The sequence below is a fragment of the Etheostoma spectabile genome, unplaced genomic scaffold, assembly GCF_008692095.1.
Source record: "Etheostoma spectabile isolate EspeVRDwgs_2016 unplaced genomic scaffold, UIUC_Espe_1.0 scaffold00000255, whole genome shotgun sequence".
NCBI lineage: Eukaryota > Metazoa > Chordata > Actinopteri > Perciformes > Percidae > Etheostoma > Etheostoma spectabile.
Genome location: NW_022602575.1, coordinates 379 through 23,213, shown reverse-complemented (window position 1 = coordinate 23,213; position 22,835 = coordinate 379). Strand labels below are relative to the sequence as shown.

The 22,835-nt window shown below is 39.0% G+C and overlaps 3 protein-coding genes and 1 long non-coding RNA gene across 4 annotated transcripts; 2 read left to right on the top strand and 2 right to left on the bottom strand.

Annotated features, from left to right (window-relative positions):
- Positions 1-483: 483 nt before the first annotated feature.
- On the bottom strand, positions 484-2,840 carry LOC116674436 (cellular retinoic acid-binding protein 1-like; the record flags this gene model as incomplete). Its single annotated transcript, XM_032506914.1, has 3 exons — positions 2,619-2,840; positions 1,398-1,576; positions 484-597 (listed from the first exon to the last, which is right to left on the bottom strand). Coding segments are annotated over exons 1-3 (495 nt in total), but the record flags the coding sequence as incomplete, so codon positions are not given.
- A 4,414-nt stretch (positions 2,841-7,254) lies between these two features.
- LOC116674435 (uncharacterized) lies at positions 7,255-22,486 on the top strand. The gene is made up of 3 exons (XR_004328101.1): positions 7,255-7,336; positions 7,655-7,661; positions 22,477-22,486. It is a non-coding gene; the product is annotated as an uncharacterized LOC116674435 (long non-coding RNA).
- Positions 7,972-12,491, bottom strand: LOC116674433 (solute carrier family 25 member 44-like). Its single transcript, XM_032506912.1, is given in 6 exon segments — positions 7,972-8,991; positions 10,082-10,209; positions 10,403-10,834; positions 10,837-10,968; positions 10,971-11,065; positions 12,260-12,491. Coding segments are annotated over 5 exon segments (942 nt in total). The 5' UTR covers positions 11,029-11,065; positions 12,260-12,491; the 3' UTR covers positions 7,972-8,799.
- Positions 14,347-19,664, top strand: LOC116674434 (proteasome subunit alpha type-4). Its single transcript, XM_032506913.1, has 9 exons — positions 14,347-14,610; positions 15,068-15,093; positions 15,206-15,248; positions 15,808-15,970; positions 16,097-16,174; positions 16,605-16,693; positions 16,957-17,087; positions 18,414-18,536; positions 19,436-19,664. The coding sequence occupies exons 2-9, from the start codon at positions 15,091-15,093 to the stop codon at positions 19,526-19,528; spliced, it is 723 nt and encodes a 240-aa protein (XP_032362804.1). The 5' UTR covers positions 14,347-14,610; positions 15,068-15,090; the 3' UTR covers positions 19,529-19,664.
- Positions 22,487-22,835: the final 349 nt, after the last annotated feature.

The following is a 22,835-nucleotide window of genomic DNA, read 5'->3' as shown; positions in this document are numbered from 1 at the left end:
AAATAAAAAGTGAATATGCGTATTTCCCAAAATAGAAACTAACATAGGCAACCACCGGACTGAAAGAACAGTGTGTTTGGACATGAATTGAGGACTGCCCCTTGGACCAATCCCTGTTTTCTTATTGGCAGAAAGAAACAGGAAATGGCTTATGTGTAAAGACAGTGACCTCTAAATTTGACACCTCATCCCACTCAACATCTGTCCATTGGTCTTTAGTTGAAAGTGGGAGTCATTGTGTAGACATCCGTCTTCAAGCTGATGCTTTTGGGAACCACAATTTTACAAAAGAAAACTAGAGAAAACGTCTAACCATTTTTTCTAGAAAGAGGAACAAGGGATTGATCCTGAAGAGACACTGAATCATAAATGCTTTATACATTTGATTAATTGGAGTCTACACAGCTGCATGTATCACTCTCTCACTTATTCATCACCATATTTCTAGTTACAGTAAGCTCAAATCTAAAACAAACTACTCACCAGTATGAGTTCGTCCCCGTTGAGTTCTCGGGTCCAGAACGTCTTTGGGCCATTCCCGCTCAGTAGTGCCTGTTTGCAGTAAATCTTGTTTTCCGTTTCCCAAGTGGCCAAACTCTGTAAAAATCCGCAAAGTGACAGATGAGAGGTCGACGGTAGAGAGCCTTTGTTTCTCACCATTAGTCTCCAAGGGAGGTTTTTAGCTGGAAAATGACACTTTTAAGATTTTTTTCACTGCAGTCTTTATCTACTTCCTTTGACCTGGTTTCCCTTAATTTCAGTAAAATATGAGACTTAAAGGGACACTCCACCAATTCTAACACATGAACTTCAGTTTACTCGTCACAAGGAACATAAGCTGCCTGTGTTGTGTCATCTTATCTGGGGCTCTGGAGAAACTGTTTAAAGTCTGAAAAAATAACCCTTCCCTCTTTGCATTTACCAGGCTGAAAGGGTCATTAGTATTGAATTGCATTATGGGAAATGTACATCTAGTGGTTTTGGAAACTAGGGACTAAAGGTTGTGATATTCTTTTGATTTTAAGCAATTCTTTTTTCAATCTGTTTCTCACAATTTAATAAAATTGCAACGTTGGGTACCCCTTTAACCTGCACTTAGTCACAGTTGGGTTTTTTTTTTGACAAAGTATAAAAAACCCTGATAATAATTTGGATGTTTGGACAGTTTTTCAGAAGACTTCTAGAATGATGTGTTTAGGTGCTAGTGGGAATCCTCACCACTCAATACAACGAGCTACAAAGTCACATCATCCTTCTATAATGTAATTTTTTTACTCCTTCATACTTAGATGTCAGAAAGACAGTTGAATTGATAGAAAGTATCAAGCATAAGTAGAAAGTATAATAATATCTGTTCTTGTGTATCATGTGCAGTTCTTACTGTTTAGTTGGATTACCTTACACTTTCTGCCGTCCACCGTCTCCTCATTAAACTCCGCTCCAACGACGAAGTTGATCTCTGTGGTGCGTACTGTGGTAGAAGTCTTGATGTAGAAGTGCTCGCCATTCTGTCTTATCTCCACATGTGGCTTGGACGCAGCTGCCACCGCTACCTTCCTCAGCATGGCATTCACACCTGAAAATGGACGAAGCTACCTGTGAGCCTACAGTACACTTCGTAGAAGTATGAAATAGATCTGATTAGTCTGTAACCTATGATGCTGATGTACAAAAAAACTTTGTTCCCATCAGTTGCCATTCAGTATTAGATCTACGTACTTCCTCCATATTTTATCATCCTGACATTGCGTTGTCACCTCACATTTTTTTTTCTGCCCGCCTCTGGCGCCAAAAAAATCTGAGTTTCTGTTTCAGACATGAAACTTGGCTTATTTACAAGAGGGTCAAAAAAATGCAGAGTTATGTATCTCAGTAAAAACATATCTTGTTTTAGATGTCAGAAGATTTTCCGGTATGAAGCCATTGGTTTTCATATTAAAAGAAAAAGATCCTCTACCAGATGCAACTGAGATTGTTATCAGCAGATGTTGCAAATATGGAGGCTGCAGTGACAAGGTGATGAGGGGGAGGAATGCTGCTTGTTTAGCTCTCCTGTAGATCATGATAGATTCTGTCCTCCAAATGAGTGGAAAAGCTATAAACTCCTGCTGTCACAGTTCCAGTGCAAACATTCAGATGAGAGGAGGCTTCAGTCGGATTTCCATCCATAATCATGAGTCCATCATATAAACGCAACTACAATACATAAGTTGTTGTCTCGTCCTGTAGTTAAAACCCTGTAGTCTTTCAAACAAGCAGCTTTGGTTTTGAATTTGTCATCTGCAACCATACTTCCATATGAAAACCATTGTGCTATTATGAAGTCAAAATGAAAGACAGTGGATTGGTGGAAACATAGTGGAAAGCCTTAATTGTCTTCTTTTTTCTTTTTTTTTTTGGTGAATTTTTCCAATGTTTGTCTGTTTCCACCATCTAAGATGCTTATAATCTATGAATAATTTGTTCTTCAAGTGTGACACATTTTAGTGTCTTCCTCATTTTTGTTTTTACATTTTCTACAGATAATACACCTCTTTCATTTTCAGGATGATAATAAAAAAACAATTTCCAACCTAAAAAACCTTCATAGGAAAAAAAAAAGAGTAAATTGTCCTCACCCAGAGCTTTGAGCAACTCTTCAAAATTCTCGCTGCTTTTCATTTTCCATGTCCCTGCAAAATTGGGCATTTTTCTTGTGGGGTTTTCAATGTGTGTCAGCCTTTCGTCTCCTGTCGTCTGTCTCCTCCTTTCTCTTTTCTTCAGGGTCTTTCTCTCTTCCTCCCTCTCTCTCTCTCCTCCCTGTGTGCAGTGATCCCACATGGCAGACCAAACCCACTTTACCTCAGCCTCCTCTCCCACGCATTAATTACACACACACACACACACACACACACACACACACACACACACACACACACACACACACACAACACACACACACACACACACACACACACACACACACACACACACACACACACACACACACAGTTAATGGTTTTTTCTCATTAGAGACTATTAACGATGGTGCTGAATTATGGTTCCGTTGGATGGTCTTGATGTCTCATCTCATCATCTGATCTGACTGATGTTTAGTGGAACTTAATAATAATGATAATAATAATCATCTTGTTTTTATAGCGTTTTTCTAGACACTCAAAGACACTTTACACGCTTAGGTTGGCATCCTTTCTTTGTAAATGGACAGTTTAGGACAAGAAAAAAAAAGACAAAACATAGTTTCTCTTCCACTAGATACCTCCAATTATATCTAGCCATGCATATACTTTTGGTTTTATTTGCCCAAGTTTTGAAATATGCGTCTCTTGAGTTTTCTGCCTCCACCCCAGTACTGTTTTTTTCCAGAAACAGTGTTGAAAATCCACATACCTTGTTTCATAGGAATTATTTAGCTGGTAGAAAGAACAGTTTAAAAAAAACTATCCACAGTGTTAATGGGGAAACAGTGGTGCAGATGTTTTTAGTCATTTTTTTACTGGTTTGAGACACACACAGATATGATGAACAGTTTTTACACAGAACAGAGTTCTGTGTAAAAATGTATTTAAAGTTCAGCTGAAGCTAAAGGATACAGCTTACTTCTAGAGAGGAGGAACAATTGCAGCAACCAAAATTCAACATACATGAGTACTGTTTAAAGCCATAGTTGGAATATGTGAAGTTTCTTCTTTAAAGATGACATTTTTGTATGTATGCAGTGAATCCATTCTTGTCTTTTTCACTGCTATTGAAGACATAGATAGTGGAAGCTCCTTTCTAAAACTTCATTGTACTTTTGCTGCTTTTCTACTCAATTGTTTGTCCAAAGCTGGAAAGAAGATTACACAACACCGTCTTTTCAATGCATTTCTTCTGTCGATCCTCTGTATCCCACCTTTTATCCTGCATGCGCACACGCCCATCTTCCGCCATCACATCCCATGAGAATGGGAGGCCCTTCCTTTAACCCCGGCCAAGTCAGATTTGTTTCCCCTCTGACAGCCCCTCATCACTCTTTTTGACAAAGTGCCTTCCAGACACAACTTGATAATTAATGTGTAGAGCAGAGCAGGGAGCACTCCGTCATCCCAACGTGAAGCGGCCGCTTTAATAGGCCTCCTTGTTTGTCTCATTTATCAGAAGAGTTGACTGTTGGTCTCTGGGTGGTTTTATTTGAAAAAGGGAAAGCGAGGGGAAAAGTTTGAGGATTTGTGACAAGTATGGGGGGGGTAAATGTGGGATGTGAGAGCATCGTCTGCTGCCATCATTCGCATGTTTATGAAAATTACATAGGATTTTTAATGTGTATGTTGGTTTCTTCTGGTATTTTGATGGATTTAAAAGGTTTAATGTGACGTAAAATGCATGTAATATATGAGTTAACCCTGTTTTATGGGCAATCATCAGACAAAACTATGCCTCAGTAGATCCTTTCATCTCATTACCTAACTGACATAATGACATAGGACCATTAGTGTCAGAATGTCACCTTCAGTAAGACATATAGACGCCCTACAGTTACGAGAACATCAAGGAAACATATTAACTTTTGCCTTTTTCTCCCCCCAAAGCTTAATTTTTAGGGGTTTTCAAAAGGAAAAACCTACATACATAAAATAACAGAGATAGAACGTTATATAGTTTATATTCTACATTATATGTAGCAAATAGTCCATCATATTGTAAATTACATAACAAGTTAGTCATATAGTATATGTATCTGTTGTTGGTGAGTAGGAGGCTTGACAGGTAACTGTAACAAAGGGCCCCATTTAGCTTATAACATAATCTTACATAGCAGGATATTTGGGCTATTTTGTTTATCCTTTCCTTCACTGATATATCTCCTTTAGTTTTCCGGTGTCGCTAAGTGCTATCCTGCATTTAAACCACTTCCCTAAGGCCACACACCTAATAAGCAAAGCATTGGTCCTCCCAGAGCTTCGAAACTGCCCAATCAACTCCCTGAGGAACGCACGTTTTCTTAATGCTAGTTCACACAAAGCCTCATCTTACACACATGCTGCTCCACTTGAATATAATGTTCTTATGTAATTTTTGTGCATCAAGACTACTGCAGAAACATCCCCCTGATCGCTTTTTATATTTTTAATTTAGTCCAATATTTATTTATTTATTTGTCTTGTCTAAACTATCACTGCACCACAAATTTTAAAAGTTGTCTGCTAAAGCTTTGCCATTATTGTTTTCATGTCTGATCAGCTGTAGCTGTCTGTCAGATGATCTTATCACACGCATATCAATATTGGCATATCCTATACATTGGCTAATAATTTAGAAGAAATTGCCATAGATACGAGGAACAGCTTATCCAGAACAGTGTGTCCACCAGATAGGGATGCCAGGTTTAATTTTCAACAGGATAAGTCTCATTCAGCACATTTACTGGTTACATTTTTTTTTTTTTTTTTTTTACTAAACCTAATTTAAGGGCTCTTCCTCAAATAGCTTTGTCTATGGTATGTGTTCATGTTAGTCTGGTCTAGACCAAGTCAGCTCAATAGATTTGAGATTGAGCGTTGGTCTGGGGAGTCTGCTCTGTATTTTCTCTGCAAGAGGCGTGACCAACAGGCATAGATCAAATGACTCTGTACGCTATTGGATAGTCCTTCAACCAATCAGAGCAACGATCGGGTATGAGCGACAGCAGCATCAACTGTGCTGTGCTTTGGTACCGTTCGGTGGCTGCTGTCATGTTGAGTGTAAAAAAGAAGCTGATTGGTCACTTTTCTATTGTCGTCGTGTAAACCAGCCAATAGCGTGCCAGGTAGATAAGCCAGTTTGTGATTGGTTCCCGCAAAATTGTGAACTAAAGTAGGAGAATTAAACTGAAGGTTTCCAGACTGAGCTGCAGGCAGAGTGGGCGGGTTCACACAGTCTATGTTCATGTTGAAAAGATAAAAATAGTTTAACACTGCAAATAAAAATAAAAACTAAACCCTGCGCACAGAATACAAATCTGTGTCCTTGGTTTTATAAATGTGAGGATAGTTAGAAAGATATTCACAGATTCAAAGAAAATGACTTGATGAGACATCTGCTGATCAAAGTAATATTTTTTTTAAAGCCAACGATGAATTAGAAAAAACACAGCATTGACTAAATGGGTAGAAAGCAGTAGAAACACAAACTGACATTTTGTTTAGCAGCCTTGATGTTTTATTTACCAAATAGATAAACCAAGACTAAAACTGGCAGGTGATAGGAATGGTATTCTGTACGTGAGTAGACTCGTGATTTACAATACTAATCTCTGAGAACATAATCACACTTTGATTTACGGAGAGTTGTGCAAAGAAAATGGAAACTCCACACTGTGTTCTGGATGATTGACCTAAAGAAGTGTGAAGGAATCTACCATGTACTCATCAGGTGTCAATTTCAGTTCCTAACTCATCTTGGCATGGCCTGAGCAGATTTATTTATAATGTCAAAAAACTTTATGGGACGTTATGGCTTCATTTCAATAAACTCAGATTAAGGAATTTGCCTCCAATCAAACTAAAACAGCTCATTGCCATTCTCCTTTCTCTGTCAAAGTAATACCCACAGTGACATTTTATCTTCCCCTTTTCTAAAACACCATTTGGAAAAACAAAATAAAAAAGCAACTAACTAAATGAGTCACTCCATGTTAATCATCCTAAACACGTTTAAAATAAACAATGATATTTTGAAGTTGGGACAATTCTGTGGTCATAATCCCCGAAAATGTGACGGAAATAAATTAGGTATACAGCATTCTTTAAAGACATGTTATTTACACAGTTTACCAGAAACATACAAGTACATTTTGTGCCGAAAAGGATAAAACATTTACATTATTGCACTCAAACGTTTACGGTCACAAGAGGAAAACAGCATTAGTTGTGCTTACTGTCCTTTAATCTTTCTTCCCTCACTTTTTAAATGAAATACTTCCGTTGTGCTCAACTCCCAAGTTAGTAGTACACCAAATTAGGCACATAATACCCAGCTTGATCACTACATTATGCTCCACAGTGCTAAAGAGACAGCATGCTAGTGAGTTACAAAAATGCTGATAAACTATTGTACTGCCCGCATGGAATTTGTCAATTTATTTTGACTCAGTTTGTGCAGCAAACAACACAACTGTAAATAAAATACGGAACAAAGGCTGCCATGATATACAGCTTCTAATTCCTACTGTTCTTCTTCTTACACACGTTCCACAAAACAAAAGCAGATGGTCTTGATTACACTATGAAGGCAGCAATTTTAAAAAGGCCAAAAGAAAGGAACTACATAGAGAAGCCAGTATAGCACGCAGAAGGAAACACACGCTTTGGAAAATGTGTCATCATAAGTTATATGACCTTTCTCTGAACCCTGATCCAAACCAGTTACTTTTTATGTGGACCAACAGCGTTTGGCTTTGAGAGAGCACGAACACAATAACTAGAGCCCAACCGATATTAGGCATTTCCCGATCTATTCGGATTGGTATTTATAATGGCCATTTCTTTAATTAAATAAAAAGTTTTTCTTTAAATTATTATTTAAAAAATAAAAACAGACTGTCAACCATGTTGAGTGTTGCCATTGCATAGTTTGTCCACCAGAGGGCGTTCTACAACATCCTGTTGGCAACACTGATTCATTTTTTTGTTAGTGTTTTTGTTCAAAGAACTTTAAGTTTCATATCTTAAATTTGTATTTCTATACATTTTTTACATTATATATATATTTGTGTGTGTGTGTGTGTGTGTGTGTGTGTGTGTATAAAACAAATTATTATATTATTTTAGTGAGAACTCATAAATAACTACAAATAACTAATGTTAGGGAAATCTGTTAATGTTCTGGATTTTTTTTTTTAAAATTTTTAATTATATATCGGCCGATATATCGACATATCGGATTTTTAAATAACCAAATATTCGTATCGGTATCGGCCTTAAAAATCCTTATCGGCCGGGCTCTAACAGTAACCATGTGGCAAGCAATCAATTCCACTTTTCTCCACTGCAAAGATGCTGGAACATGTTTGTAGAGCGTGTAAAATGAGTCATTGCAAGGTCCGTATCTTCCAGTGTTTAAACATTTTAGTCAACACTTTAACTTGTGTAAAAAAACAAAAATAAAATAAATGCCAACCCTGTTAGGCTGCGTTCACACGGTTGTCAGGCAGTCTGGCGAAAAACCCAGGTCTTTCCATTCATGCTGCAGCGGTAGGGGCCGCAGGGAGGAGCCAAAACAAATCTCAGCGGCCTGTGGTGCAAAGTTGAGTAAGATTCAATTTATGGAGAAACGCAACCCGCTGTCCTCCTGCGGTGGCCAATCATGTAATAGGTATCAGACTGGGCAGTCCGTGTTGAGGCGGTGTGAGAAACCCTGTACAGTAAACCTCACTGCCTCTATCGGGGCAACAAGAAAGTTTTAAAAAAACTATGAGGGTAAAAATAAGGAACACAATAACTTAACTGCCCAGGAGTTTGTGCCACAGCTGACTGTTTCCTTGATCAAGTTTAAGCACAGTCCCTTTTCTCTTTCTTTCTCCTGCAGCGAATGGCCGCTCCGTCTCATCTAAAGTGAATGAAAGCAGCGATGTAAACTGTAAACCTGATACTAATTTGTTGGTATGGACACATGTTCATGGTCTTATACACAGGCAATGCGTGTTTTGAAGTGGCTTGATACAATTTTGTTCCCCACATTGTTATTGAAAACTAACTTTTCTTTCATCCAGTGTTTTCCCAGGAAGTCTAACTTAGGAAAAATGGCACATGGTCCGTGTATCGTCTGTCCAGGTTTCTTCTACCAGTGTCTCGAGTCCACCAGCTCCGGCCGCAAACTCAGTTTTTTTAGCGTCTCGTAGCCGACCACCATGACAAGGGCAGTGGGTGTGGATGAGATGATGCGTGCCGACAGTCCTTTGGTCAATCCCCAGCAGCCCTCCTCTTTGATTAGCTGCCTGAACGTCTCGATGACTGAAGACCTCCCTTCAACCTAAACAAAACACACACAGTACATGCTCCTATTTCAAACCACAAACTAGAATCACAACTTATCCTAGGGCTGGATGACGTATTTTGAAACATTTCTTTAATTAAAATTTTAGTTTTTGCATGATATGTGAAATGTCTACAAACACAATTAGTTATCTTCAGTCAAAGAATTACACACATCTTGAAATATAATAGTACTGCTGTCACTTAAACGTGTTAACGCAAACCCATTTTTATGGCGTCAATTGTTTTATCACGAGATTAATGTTCTTTTTGGCCAAGCAAACTTTGTAGTTTTTTTACACTTGCTGTTGCAACAACTAGTAACGTTAGAAAAAACTACAACACCCACCGGATCTAGCTAGACCGGAAACAAAACAACAGGCATGCCGACCACACTTGTTTGGCCTTGGCAGCCGGCCAAAGAGTAGTAACGTTCCGTTTTGAGTGGATGGCGAGCGCCAGACGGCGAAATGGATGCCAGTAAGATTCTGGATGAAAAGTTTGCTTTTTAAAAGTTGCTAAATGTTCCATTAACAAGACCAAAGTGATCTGTGTGTTTATTTTTTCACCCTTTTATTGATGGACAGTGTTACACTGTGTGAGAATGTTACGTTTGAAATTGAACAGGACAGTAGGCTATATACCAATGTTGTTTTCAATAAAAAAATCATTTGCCAATCCACTTTTCCATGTTGATAAGAGCATTAAAATGAGAAAAAAAATAGGACAAAAACAAATCAAGGGACATTTAGAATAGATTAAAATGTGCGATTAATTGCGAGTTAACCATGACATTAATGTGATTAATCGCGATTAAATATTTTAATTGTTTGACAGCACTAAATAATAGTGGAAAATGTTTTGGCCATGTCACCTGTCACTAACTAGACCTAATGGATTGTGCACTTTAGGGAACTTTTCTGCCAGCTTTTACAAGCTACATGCCATTGATCTCAGGATACTGGCATATGTCAAAAATTTGAAAATCAAACAATAACTATGTGTATTGAGTTTTACTGGGCTGTGTAACGGTCATTTAAGACAGCAGCCCCAAACTCTGCCTGATAGATGCACAGTAAATGAGTTACCTGCACTCTGGCTCTGACCACATCCATTGGGTTGGTGACAGTTGAGGCAGTAGCGGCAGCCAGAGGTCCAGCCATGGCTTGTAGAATTAGATGAGGGCAGTCACTGGGAGCCAGTTGAGAAAGTTGCTCTGTAGAACATTACACATAGTATACAGATACTTGATTAACCACATGGCAAGGACTGGTGTATTCATTCTCACAGTACAGATGTACAAATGCACTGGAACATAGACATCCAGAGATAAGACAGGGACAAGCTTATGGTTTTTAAAAGGAAGTGCAGAGCTGTCTTTAGCTTTACTTTTATATTAGAAAACTTACCAGCATAAAAATGATAAAAAGGCCACCAGACAGCACTGTTTGGGATATATGTGAGTAAAGAAGCCACATATCCCCTGTAGAAGCCCCTGAATCCATCAGCCGCAAAAATCTGACCCATGATGTTTCTGGTTTGGCCGAACACTTTTTTGGGCTTTCCAGTCTCTGTGTTAAAGTTGAGTCTAAAGCGGGTGAGGTGCTCCCCTTGGCCCTGCATCATTAGCTGCTGAGAGATAACATCTATAGGAACAGTGATGCTCTGAGCAACCAGGGAGGCGAAGCCGCCCGCCACCAGTGACTTGACCGTATTGTCCTCAGAATACTGGGAGACATACTTCCTCACCAGCTCATAGGTGGTTATGTAAGCCTGGCCTGAGATGAGTGTGAAGGTGTTGACCATAAAGCCGCGATAAAGGCCTCGAACGCCCTCTGTCCCAGAATCTTGAAGAAGGCGTCAAAAGTGCCGCTGTAGAGTGACTTGCCCCTCTGCACCTGCAGCCGAGTGCGAATGAGTGTGGCCGGGTAGACGGTGGCCCGGATGGTCATCGTCATGAACACCCCGAAAGAGTGAACTTCCTTTTGTCAAGGTCCTCCCACTCGATGATCTGGATGTTCCTTTTCTCTTGCATCCTGCCAGCTGTAGGTGACCCCTCATCAGACTGATTCCTGCCTGACAGCATAAATAGCATATTAAATAACTTACATATTGGATGGTGGCTCCATTGTATTAATGGAAACATCCTACAAACAATCCAAAATTGTCATTGTCCTTTGATTTGCAACTCTGCCCACAATAGTTTGGGTATCTGCTTAAAAATTTATGTTAATGGCTTCTTCCGTGGGCCATGCTACAACTTTCAACCAAGTGTCCCCAAATTTGTACATCTTTCCGGAATCCTGTTGACAGGTCTACAAACAAAGACAAACTAAATTGGAAATAACATAAAAGAGAATTACGGTCAATTTCAACATGTAGCTCTGTTTTTTTTTTTTGTTTTTTTTTTTAAATGTGTGTCACATCTACTGCAGTCAAAGTCACGGTTCTCTCTTGGAAGGAATAACTGCACATGACTAAGCACTGGTAATGACTTTTTTAGCATGTTAAGAGGCTAAAAACATGTTTAAAACTTGCCCTGTTTAAACCTGTTGGATGCTAACTCTAGCAGGAGGATAACTTGGAGTAGACTGCACTGATTGTTTTTATTTGTCTTGTACTACAAATTAAAAAACAAATAAAACAATGTTGAGATCGACCTGGAATTCTCCAAATAATATGTGAAATCAACCCTCTGATGTATGCAAATAATGAGAACACCTGTACACAATTTCCAAATAGACTGTTAATATTGACATCAGGAACAAAACAAGACGTGATGGCGTCATGTTTGGGTCTTAATTGATTTTGAGAATTTCCCCACAATTTTATGGCATTTGACAGACCAAGCAATTGTTTGACTATTGTTTGTCTATGGCCATTGCTGACGTTGATCTTAGGCATGGATGAGCTTTTGGCATTCTAGCTAAACACCATTACAACTCCACCCGTTTGGACTGTACATACAGTCTTTGGTTTGTACTTGACCCTAGTGGACACACCGGCCGGCCAGAGGACACCGTGTTACGGTAGTGTTACGGAAGCAGCAGCAGTCGTGTTGGTAAACGGTTATAACACGTTATGAACCCAACGTTATGAACCCAACAAAGCAAGTCAAACAATGACAACACCGGGTGTTAAATAAAAACGTGCCTGTCATCATCTGCTGGACATGCCAGTGTGATTTAAACTTGTGTTAGCTAACATTGAGCTAGGCCTGAGTTATGTAGCTAGCGCTAGCATCGGCACGGGTTGCTTGCACTTACCTCGTTCAGACAGATGTGTATTACAAGGTAATGGCGATGTTGGTTAGACTTTAAATAGCATGTCATCAGTCAAAAAATATGCAATTCCACGTGTCGTCATTCAGTTGCTTAAATATATTATAACGAGGTAAGTACTTAGCTAGCCACCTCCTAGCGAGTCAGCTACGTAACTCGCATCCCATTCAGATTCAAAGGGCACGTAGCTGAAACAACCAATGGCCGACACAGCAGAGCTTCTTCTTCTTTTATTTGACACGTTATGATCCATTCAGTTATTTCCTTACTGCCGTCTACCAGGCCTGGAGGGAAACACCACGTCTCACATCCATCATGTAACTAGTGGTGGAAAGGTACGTGTGCTTTACGTGTATTTCCACTGTAACTTTATACGTCTACTCCACTACATTTCGAAAGCAAACGTACTTTTTACTCCACTCCACTATATGTATTTGAGAACATTAGTTTTAGATTATAAAACAACATGTAACAAATGAATAAATAATGATGTATTATTATCAGGGTGTATAACCTAATTGGCAATTGTAGTCTATTGAGTGGCTGGTAAAATGTGAACGTTCACTAGTCATTTGACGGGTGGACAAAAAAGTTAATTTTTCATCCTGACTATTATAGGCTAAGCTAGGCAGCAGTGTATCAAATAATTAAATGTCCCCAACCTTTACCAGCTACAACATTAAAGTGATGCTTAAGTGTTAATGCATCCACAAATATAATCCAGTAATATAAATTATATATAAATGTGCCATACTGCATAATGAGTTTTTATTTGTGTAATTATTTTGATGCTAATACTTTTTGCTTTAATGGAGGATTCTTACTTGCAACAAAGTATTTATACAATGTAGTATTAGTGATTTTACATAAGTAAAGATTTTTTATTTATTTTAGAGAAGGAAAATAAGTAAATACATATGAGTTCATCTGAGGGGAAAAAAAAGAGACAAAAGCCCAATACAAACCAACACAAGTAGGATTGATATTGCAAAATATAGATTTTGTAAAATAAATGATGACGGGAGACATCTTTTTTTTCAAATAAACCCTTCATATAATTATGAGCAGTTTCAGTATAGGCTACTCTTGAATTTGTTTAGCTGAATGTCCTACAGCCTGTCTAATGGCTGTATCTCGTAAGGTCTTTTTTTTATTTTTATTTTTTTTATACTTTATAAAAAAAGTTTTTTTCCCCCCTTTTTGACCACAAGGGGAAACTACACTTTTCACTCTGTTGTTATTACACACAGGCCTGAATTACACACACATGCTCAGGACTGATGCACTAATGGAGAGATGTCAGAGTGAGGGTGCTACCCATGTAAAAAGGCGCCCCGAGCGGTTGGGGGTTTGGTGCCTTGCTTAAGAGCACCTTGACAGTGGCCAGGAGGTGAACTGGCACCTCTCCAGCTACCAGTCCACCACCATACTTTGGTCCGTACAGGGCCTTGAACCAGTGACCCTCCGGTTCCCAACCCAACTCCCTATGGACTGAGCTACTACCACCCCCAGTATTGTATTTAGTCTGTAAATTGTCAAGAAATAATGACAAATGCCCAATATACTAGTTGAATAGAGAGAGAAAAAGAGGACTTTGCATTCACATCAATCAATCACAAAACAAACAAATTAAGGAACAGCACCATTTTATTATCATACATAATTATTTATAACATAACTGTCCTTATTTTGTTAAAATATAGTAAAAGAGAACTTTAACTAGAAGTGCTAAAATAAAGCTAAACAAGAAGATAGAGTATTTAGAACGATTCATATTTCTGTAAACGTGGCTATGTATAGGGATCTACAAAGCGCTTTAGTAAAAGTGTTAAAGTCCTTGATTTTCCACTTCTTTTAACGAACTGGACATAAGTAATACATTGTACTGTCGTCTGTCGAGATACAAATCAGAAAAAAAGATGGTGCTGGAAGCTTCCGAGGATTTTTTAGAGAGACAGAGCAACGGGATCTGTTGGTCCATTTTTTTTAACTGTCTATGGGATTTTTGAACGTTTTGGACATATCGAGTGTAGACCACTGAGGGACCCAACCTGTCTATCGACACAACAATTGGCTCAATTTTGGTGGACACTGTAAATTAAATTGACTTGCAGGTGGAACAGTAAAATATTAGTTCCAGAAGGTGGCAGTAAGGCAACTTTACAGATGTCGGCTGCCGTCAAACTCCAAAGAAGACAAATTGGTCTTCCCGCTGCAAGGCGGCGCTGCTGAGCTACTACTTCACCGCCACAGGATCCCTAGCGTGTTAGAGGAAACATCAAACTGAAAGTAGTGGACCTCTCAGTCTGTGGAAAACTACGCTATCTTTGACAAAGGTAATGTATTAGTATTTCACTATTTCCTACTGTATTGTTTTCATTCCACCACAGTGTTAGAGTATAGCTAAATAACTAGCTACAGTTTGACTGTGTCCAGTCAGAGGACTTTCCTTATTATGAACTACCGGTAACTAGCTGGCTAACTTGCTAACAAACTAGCATGCTCAGATATTGCAGATTCATTCTGTTTAGCAGCAGCTAGCTAGCTAACGTTAGCTAACTTATCTGTCATGCATGAAAAGTTGATTGTGTTTAAATAAATTAACAGAGACTTAACAGTTTTATATTTGTCAAATTAGCTAGGTGAGGGGATATTTCTTTAGGAAACATCATATTACAACTTGTATAACGCCATGTAGTAAAAGGTAAACTGTTTTTCGTCTTGCTGTTTAGTTTCTGCTGGTTCCTCAATCATCTTAGCTAGCTAGCTATATCTTGTGTTTTATTTTTGCAGGGCAGTTTCAGTGACGGGAAAAAATGGTAACGTTACCTATCTGTTGTGTTCGTCAAATATATCTCAAGTTCTTTTTCATAAAATGCTACATAACTGCTTGTTTCAGTCAGCTAATGCAGATTTTTCTCTGTTGTTTAGTCTCGTAGGTATGATTCCCGAACAACCATATTTTCCCCTGAAGGCAAGTCTTGTTTTATTTTTACATTTATTCCCAAATCACTAACGTTACATGACAATGAACAACTGCATTTTTTTTCTTATATGCCATTTACATAGAGATTTGGCATTTGATAGGGTAAATATATTTTGAAATTTGGATTATGTTTTGTTCTAAATCTTCAGTCAAATTTAACGTTGTTTTCCATGATTTAAGTGGGTTTGGGTCTGTGAAGGTTAAGAGGTTAGGGTTAAATTTAGACCATTTAACATACTTTTTCTTCTTAAAGTTTGTGACAGTAGTTAAAAAAAAAAAATATTTTGAACTTGAGGTCCCTCAAGCTTTCAATTGCATTTCATGGTCCTCATCAGTGAATGGTGGCTGAGCAAACTCCGTTCAGGGATGCAGGCCATGACATCTAGTTAAAAGCTCTGGTAAAACTTGTAAGTGGACCTCAAGTTACAATTATTTTGTCAAACTACGTCACTTAACTTCTTCTGTTGGCCAATGTGTTTTAGATGTATAAGGTTTCCGTTGTTTCTAGCCGGGTTTGATCAACATAACCTTTGACTGTATTTTACAGGACGCCTGTATCAGGTGGAGTATGCAATGGAAGCAATTGGTCACGCTGGAACATGCCTGGGGATTCTAGCCAATGACGGAGTGCTCTTAGCAGCAGAAAGACGCAACATTCACAAACTGCTTGATGAGGTTTTCTTCTCTGAGAAGATCTACAAGCTCAATGAGTGAGTGAACTGAAATACGCGGGGTCTCCAATACTTGGCCCATTCTTCTCATGAAAACCTTTTAGTAATCCTTTTTTCAAGCTAACATTGTACTGTCTGTGATCTTGTGTGTGATCTTTTTTTCAGTGACTTGGCCTGCAGTGTTGCTGGGATCACATCAGATGCTAATGTACTGACAAATGAGCTGCGGCTAATTGCACAGAGGTGAGTTTCATAACAAAACCTCTAATGTTGTGGATGTTCCTCGTATTTTCCTCTTTTTTTTTTTTTTTTTGTTAATTAGTTGGCCAATAGCAGTGAATGTAAAATATTATAAGCTCAATGTGCTCAAAAGTGAATGCAGCCATTTGTTCCCTTAAAATATTTTAATGGTAACTAATAAACAAAGTGAAAACACCATAGTATACTTTTCCAATAACCAAAGGAGCAGTTTTTCCAAAACAATAGGCATAAGTATACAGTTTAAGTACAAGCTTTAGATTTGTAGAACCATCTCAGCGCTGAAATTGCCAAACTACCAGCCTGTCGACTGGTAATCTGAATTTGCAGATATTTGATAACTTTCCTAAATGCAGCAGTTTCTACCCATTTGTCCAATTCACCACCAACTGCTGACCCGTTTCATTTTTTTCAGATATTTATTGCAGTACCAGGAGCCAATCCCCTGCGAGCAGTTGGTGACAGCCCTGTGTGACATCAAACAAGCATATACACAGTTTGGCGGTAAGTTGCACGGTAGCTTGTCTACTATATTGCCTGTATCCCTTCAGTTGAATTATACATCACCTTTGGGATCAACACATTATTCAACGGTTCATTTTTCATTCTGCACTAAAGGGTTGCACACAATGCAAGTTGTTGTCCTTTAATGCTACATAAGAAAATGTGTTTGAATGTCATATTGGTATACAAGCTATAAGAATATTGACATAACATTCTCGTCTTTGTGTAAAACCACAGATTTTGGTATTCTTTTGTCTTGAAAGGTAAGAGGCCATTTGGTGTTTCTCTGCTCTACATGGGCTGGGACAAACACTACGGCTTCCAGTTGTACCAAAGTGACCCCAGTGGCAACTATGGAGGCTGGAAGGCAACCTGTATTGGAAACAACAGCGCTGTAAGTTTGGAATGACAAGTATAATGAAATATAAGTGATGATTTTAACAGACACACCAGACGGTGTCATATTGGAGTGAATGTGAATAGCATACAATATTCACCTTAGTTGGTCTGAGGTTGTTGCTTAGATGATTTGATCTGGTCATAGAGGGCCTTTTTGTGAACAACAAAATTGTAGCCAGTACAGTGTTTCCCACAGAATTAGATTATATTTTCAGTGGTGTAATAATTTCAATGCAAACATTTTTGGCAACTTTGAACAACAGCTTACATACGCAATCTGCCCACCCATTCTCAATGCTATGGGTGCAGGGGCAGTTACAGCACACAACATAATCTTTCAACAAACAAGACATCACAAATTGTAATTCTATTAAACAGCCAGATGCTGTTACCTTCTTTGTGACCTTCTGCATGCAAGACAAGAAATTAAATGTTACTGTATATGTTAACTTGAACAAAAATGAAAACAAAATATTTGCAACTTATTAAATTACCCTAGTGGGATTGTAGGCCTGCACTATTAATCGTTATAAAATTGTGATCTCAATTCACCCTGTTCCCAATTTAATTTTAAATAACTTCAATTCTCATTGGTTTTACGAGCCACTGCATCAACGCTACTTTCTTCTGAGAGTTTTAAACAGATTGTATAAAATAGGTTTTAAAGCGCTCCCGGGCTCTGCAGTGCTCTCCATTCTCTTCATTGAAGCCTCTGTGTTTACAGGCTTGTGGTGATGAGCAATGTGCTATAGGTGCCAAAAAAATCTGTTTGGTACTGCCAATTTGTTTTTTGTCATGGTTCATGTGTGTAATAAACATTACACTTTGTGAGAAAAAACACATTTAATTGAAAAAAAAAAATACTGTGAACCAAGCAATTGGTCTGTTTGGAACAGGCACATGCTCCAAACGGCCACTGCACTCGTTCTGTTCTCTGAAGAGAGATTTTAACTTAGTTTTTATTTTATGCAAAACATATAATCAACAATAATGCATGTAAATTTAGTCTAAGTCAGCGTTTTTCGGCATTGGTACAGTCTCCTCATCGTCTCGTCTGGGGGGGGGGGGGGGGGGGGGGGGGAGTCGTTGAAACATTTAGTCTCGCCTGACAAAATTAACACTAGTCTGGCTGGCCACCACAAATATATCAATGTATGGTGAACTGCCAGTACTGTTGGTCTAATGTTTATATTAAATGTCGGTAGTAATACAAAATCCTCGGATGCCAGTGCAATGTACAATAAATGTATCCATATATCATGGTAAATGTGTGCTATACTCTTCCCTGTGTGCTGTTTGATGTGTTGATTCTTGGCCTCAGGCTGCAGTGTCCATGTTGAAGCAGGACTTCAAAGAGGGTGAGATGAGTCTGGCTTCTGCTCTGGCTTTGGCTGTCAAGTCCTCAACAAGACAATGGATGTCAGCAAGCTCTCAGCAGAGAAAGGTGAGATTGGAGCAGTTTATGAGCTTTTCTAGCTCTGTCAAAAATGGAATGTTCTACTGCCCCAAATATGGTAAAACTGTAGTATACTGTTTGGGGAAATAACACCACATTAGCGCAAAATTGGGAAAAGATTGTTTAAGAAAAAAAATGAATGTCTTTTGTCATGCAATGCAATCTCTGCATTTCACTAATCCTAAGAATTAGGAGCAGTGGACAGCCCATAGCAGCTCCGGGGAGCAACTTGGGGTTCAGTCAGTAAGGGCATCCAACTTCCTATATGTAATATAACAGTTAACAGTTAAAATACTTACCGCAGGACACAAAGTCTGCACACTGTTACACTCCATTAATATAATTGGATTCTCTTAAAAGGCACCTCCTCGGCAAGTGTGAAAACAGGTACTTCTCGTAGAGGCAGTAATACTCTGAAAGCACTTCCCTGCTCATCAGCCATATTACTATTGACCTTTTTCACTGCAGACGTTTGACTAGTCATAGTAGGCACAGCTGAAAATTGATAACCTTAACGAAGGCTCAAATTCCATCAAGTGTCCCAGTAAGCTATTTCAGTAAGTCAACATGCAAACACCAGGGCCTCTCCTAAGTGGAATGCAGCCATCATTAATGGTTTTGAATACACCTGTGCTTTCCTACTAAGACATGCCTGCATTGTATCCTGTGTTAACATTGTATTGAGATTGTGTTTCTCCTGCTGGCTACTGATCAGCAGGAGATGGTGATTCAGCTGATTGCTGCCTCTACAAGAAATGCCTGTTTTGTTATTCACACTTGCCTGAGGAAGATCTTCTTGATCAAAACGTTGCCTTTTTAAGATAAACATTAATAATAACTGCTTGCTGTATACATAAAACAATGCTGTATTGCATTGACTGTTTCAGTGGAAATTGCCCCACCTGACTCGAGAAGACGGGGAAAACAAAATCAAGGTGTTGAAACAGAAAGAAGTCGAGGAAACTCATCAAACGACATGAGGCTGAGGAGGCCAAGGCTGAAAAGGACAAAAAGGAGAAGGAGCAGAAAGAGAAGGACAAATGAGCAAAATACTTGTTTTCGCCTCTTCACCAAATTCTGTAGTGGTTTGTCTTTTACATTAAAAGTTTGGAAACTAATGGTTGTTATCTGTATCCTTGTTACAAAATGAACTGTCATGATTTTATTTACCCCTTTTCCAAAACCAATTTTACGTGTTTCCTAAAGTACAAAGTAATAAACAGGGCTTAAAGTATTCACCGTGCCGGATCTCCGGCATGAGGAAAAAATAAATAAATTTGGGAACTTGCATGCGGGATTTGTTTTTGATGCGCTAGTTTTAACCCAATCATCGAACTTCCACCTACCAATGAAACGAGAGTCTAGCCAATCAGATGCAAAGTAGGGCGGGTCCTTGCCGAAATGCTAGAGTGCAGAGTGTGGTCTCCGTGGGGAAAGCGGCTAAAAAAATGTAGGTAGAGCTTCAGTTGAGAAAGGAGTTTAAAACAAATGTCGCTCGGCATGAATAGAGGACAAGAAAAATGAAAAGGGTGGAGACGGAAAGCCGTTTAGCACTTGGTGCCTCAAATTGAGCACCGTCTGCAGCATATGTTGAAGGAAGATGCTAACTGTACGGCAGCAGCGGTAAGAACGTTCTTGCTAGTCAGTAGATGCTAGTCGCAAAGCTTCGGTTCGTGCACTCTGTCCTACGAGCACGTTACCGGTGTAACACCACATTTGTGACTGTAGGGGCCCGCCTTCACTGACCGACCGTGTTTGGGATAAAAACAAAACGTGTGCACGTCATAGCGGAACACGATTGTCATTAACGATGGCCACTGTCTTTATTTAACTGCCTGTATTTAAACATAACGGCCTTGTCCCAGAGTTTAGACGTCTAGTATATGAAAAGCTAAACAAAGCGAAGTTTTTAATAAATGTACATGACGCAGCTAATGTCAACATGGACAAAATCATGAATGTACTAATTTTTTTTTTTTTTAATGACCTGGCCAAACAACAACATAACAACACAACATCTACAAAGTTTTGTTTTCACAATGATTCAATGTAGGATTATGATATTATTGCAATATAAAAATCTACATTGACTCTTATTTAATATATGTTGGAATAAGTAAAAATGTATTCAAAACTTTTTACTTCTTAAAAATTAGGACTTATTGTGTAATGTAGTAGGACATTGATGTTATGCGGCAATCAAAATGAGTCATATTCAATCAAACCAAAATATTGCAAAACCCCCACCCCCCCCCCCCCCCCCCCTTTCAAAAAAAGTTGCAGGCTCAGGGTTTTTTTCACTTTAAGCCCTGTGGCTAGTTAAAGTTGACTGAAAGATTGCCTTGGACATCACTACTGACAGCTTATGTGAGCGTCTTTTCTCCACTAATGATGAGAAATGATATCAATTTCATTTAAAGCAGTCTACTGAATATATTAGGAAGTATTTAGCTTTTTAAATTCAATCATTCCACTGACTGATCAGTGTTTGGTAAGTAGGCACATAATGGACCATCATAACCCCACCAGTGTTTATGACGGTATTTGCGGTGATGGACATCTTATTTACTTGCACGCCAAATATAAAACACCTGACCCTTATTTTTTTTTAAAGATTATTTCTTAGGGCATTTTAGGCCTTTATTATATAGGACAGCTTAGAGATGAAAGGGGGAGAGAAGGGGAATGACATGCAAACAGAGGGCGCGGGGTCAGAGTTAAAACCGCGGCCGCTGCGTCAAGGAACCTCTATATATGGACGCCTGCTCTACCAAGGGAGCTAACCAGTGCCCATTTATTCATGAGTGATGGCTGTCCCCACCAACCATCACATATGTCTACTTGAAGGTCTTTTTGTACTCCAATAAGTCAAACCTCATGTTCATCAACCTGTATTCTCTTTTAGTATGAATATATGACGAGGATCCTCTCATTAAAGAGATTAGCAAAGCTTGGCCAGACTTTCACTAATGGACAGACTGAGCTGGAGTCTAGCCGCTTAGCAATAATGGGGGGTCCAACAAAATCAAAGAGGCCAAAGGTACGGTCCCTCCAGGGCATTGAAGGGGAATTTGTCCAGCAGACTTTGCCATGGAGGATTCCACTTGAGGCCCAAGACAAAACCAGTAAACCTAAGCAAAACCCTGAGAGAAGGCTTGGAGGCCATTCCAAACCTTCCCTAAAAGGAGCTCGGAGGATCTGGAATCAACCGGTATCAGAAGGTAAGGGGTTATATCACGTCCCTGTGTTAATGATTTACTGTTTCTGTTAAGATTCGGGAGATTCAAACAACTTGTTGTCTTTATGCAAAGGACAGACAGCCTCTGTCCAGAGAGGAAGAGGACAAGAGTGGACAAAATGGCAATAAAGAAGTCTTCCTGGGTGAGTATTTGTTGCGCCAGAGCTTTTCAAAGGAAATCTGTGAAAGCTTTTCAGTCCAGGGCCATTAAAGAAAACATCTGTGAGGGTCCAGCAGACTTGCCACCTGAGGCGCAAAAAGAAGATGGCAACAACCAAAATGAGTCCCAGTCCCACCACATATTTAAAGAGCCTGTGTGAAAATTACAACAGAACCAATCAGACTCAAAAAGAAGGCTTGAAGGACAAGAGGAAACCTCCTATAAAAGGAAATGGGAAGATTTCAATTCAGCCGGTATCAGAAGGTACGTATTGTTTCACTTCCTGTATTGATGATTTACTGTAGTTGTTTAGATTCAAACAACTTTTTTATCTTTATGCAAAAGGCCAGACAACCTCGGTCCACAGAGAAAGAGGAGAAGAGTGGTCCTGAAACGTGTCGGGGCAGATGGTGAGATTGTCATGATTGCCATGCCAAAAAAGAGAAATAGAAGAAGAAACAGGAGATGCCATTTGAAGCCCGTACAGGGTGCAGAGGAATGGCGGTAAGTCCTCCTATGGCAACACACAGACCGTGGTTGCATTTTTTTATTATTTAGGGATTACATTTTAAATTTATATTTTACTTCTTATATCAAAGAGATTGAAATAATAATTATAATTAGTATTAAATTATAATCTATGCAGACACCCAGAATGCTCGGGTCACAAAGGACCTGGAGAAAAGACCTGGAGAGGAGGGAGCAAGAAGGCAAAGCATGAGTGAGGTACGTCATTTTACAAAGACACATAAACACTTGGAATCGTTTTTTTTTTTTTTTTTTTGCAGCACATCACAAAATCCTTAGATCTGGTCTAAAGAATAACTAAAAGTGTGATGGCTCTGCTATCATCAGGAAATTACAGTTTCAATTTAAACACTTTGATGGT

Excerpts from the sequence above, each read along its gene's own strand:
- LOC116674434 (XM_032506913.1), top strand. Across the intron at positions 15,249-15,807 it reads AACCATATTTTCCCCTGAAG|GACGCCTGTATCAGGTGGAG; the intron begins GCAAGTCTTGTT and ends TGTATTTTACAG. Across the intron at positions 16,694-16,956 it reads AGCATATACACAGTTTGGCG|GTAAGAGGCCATTTGGTGTT; the intron begins GTAAGTTGCACG and ends TTGTCTTGAAAG.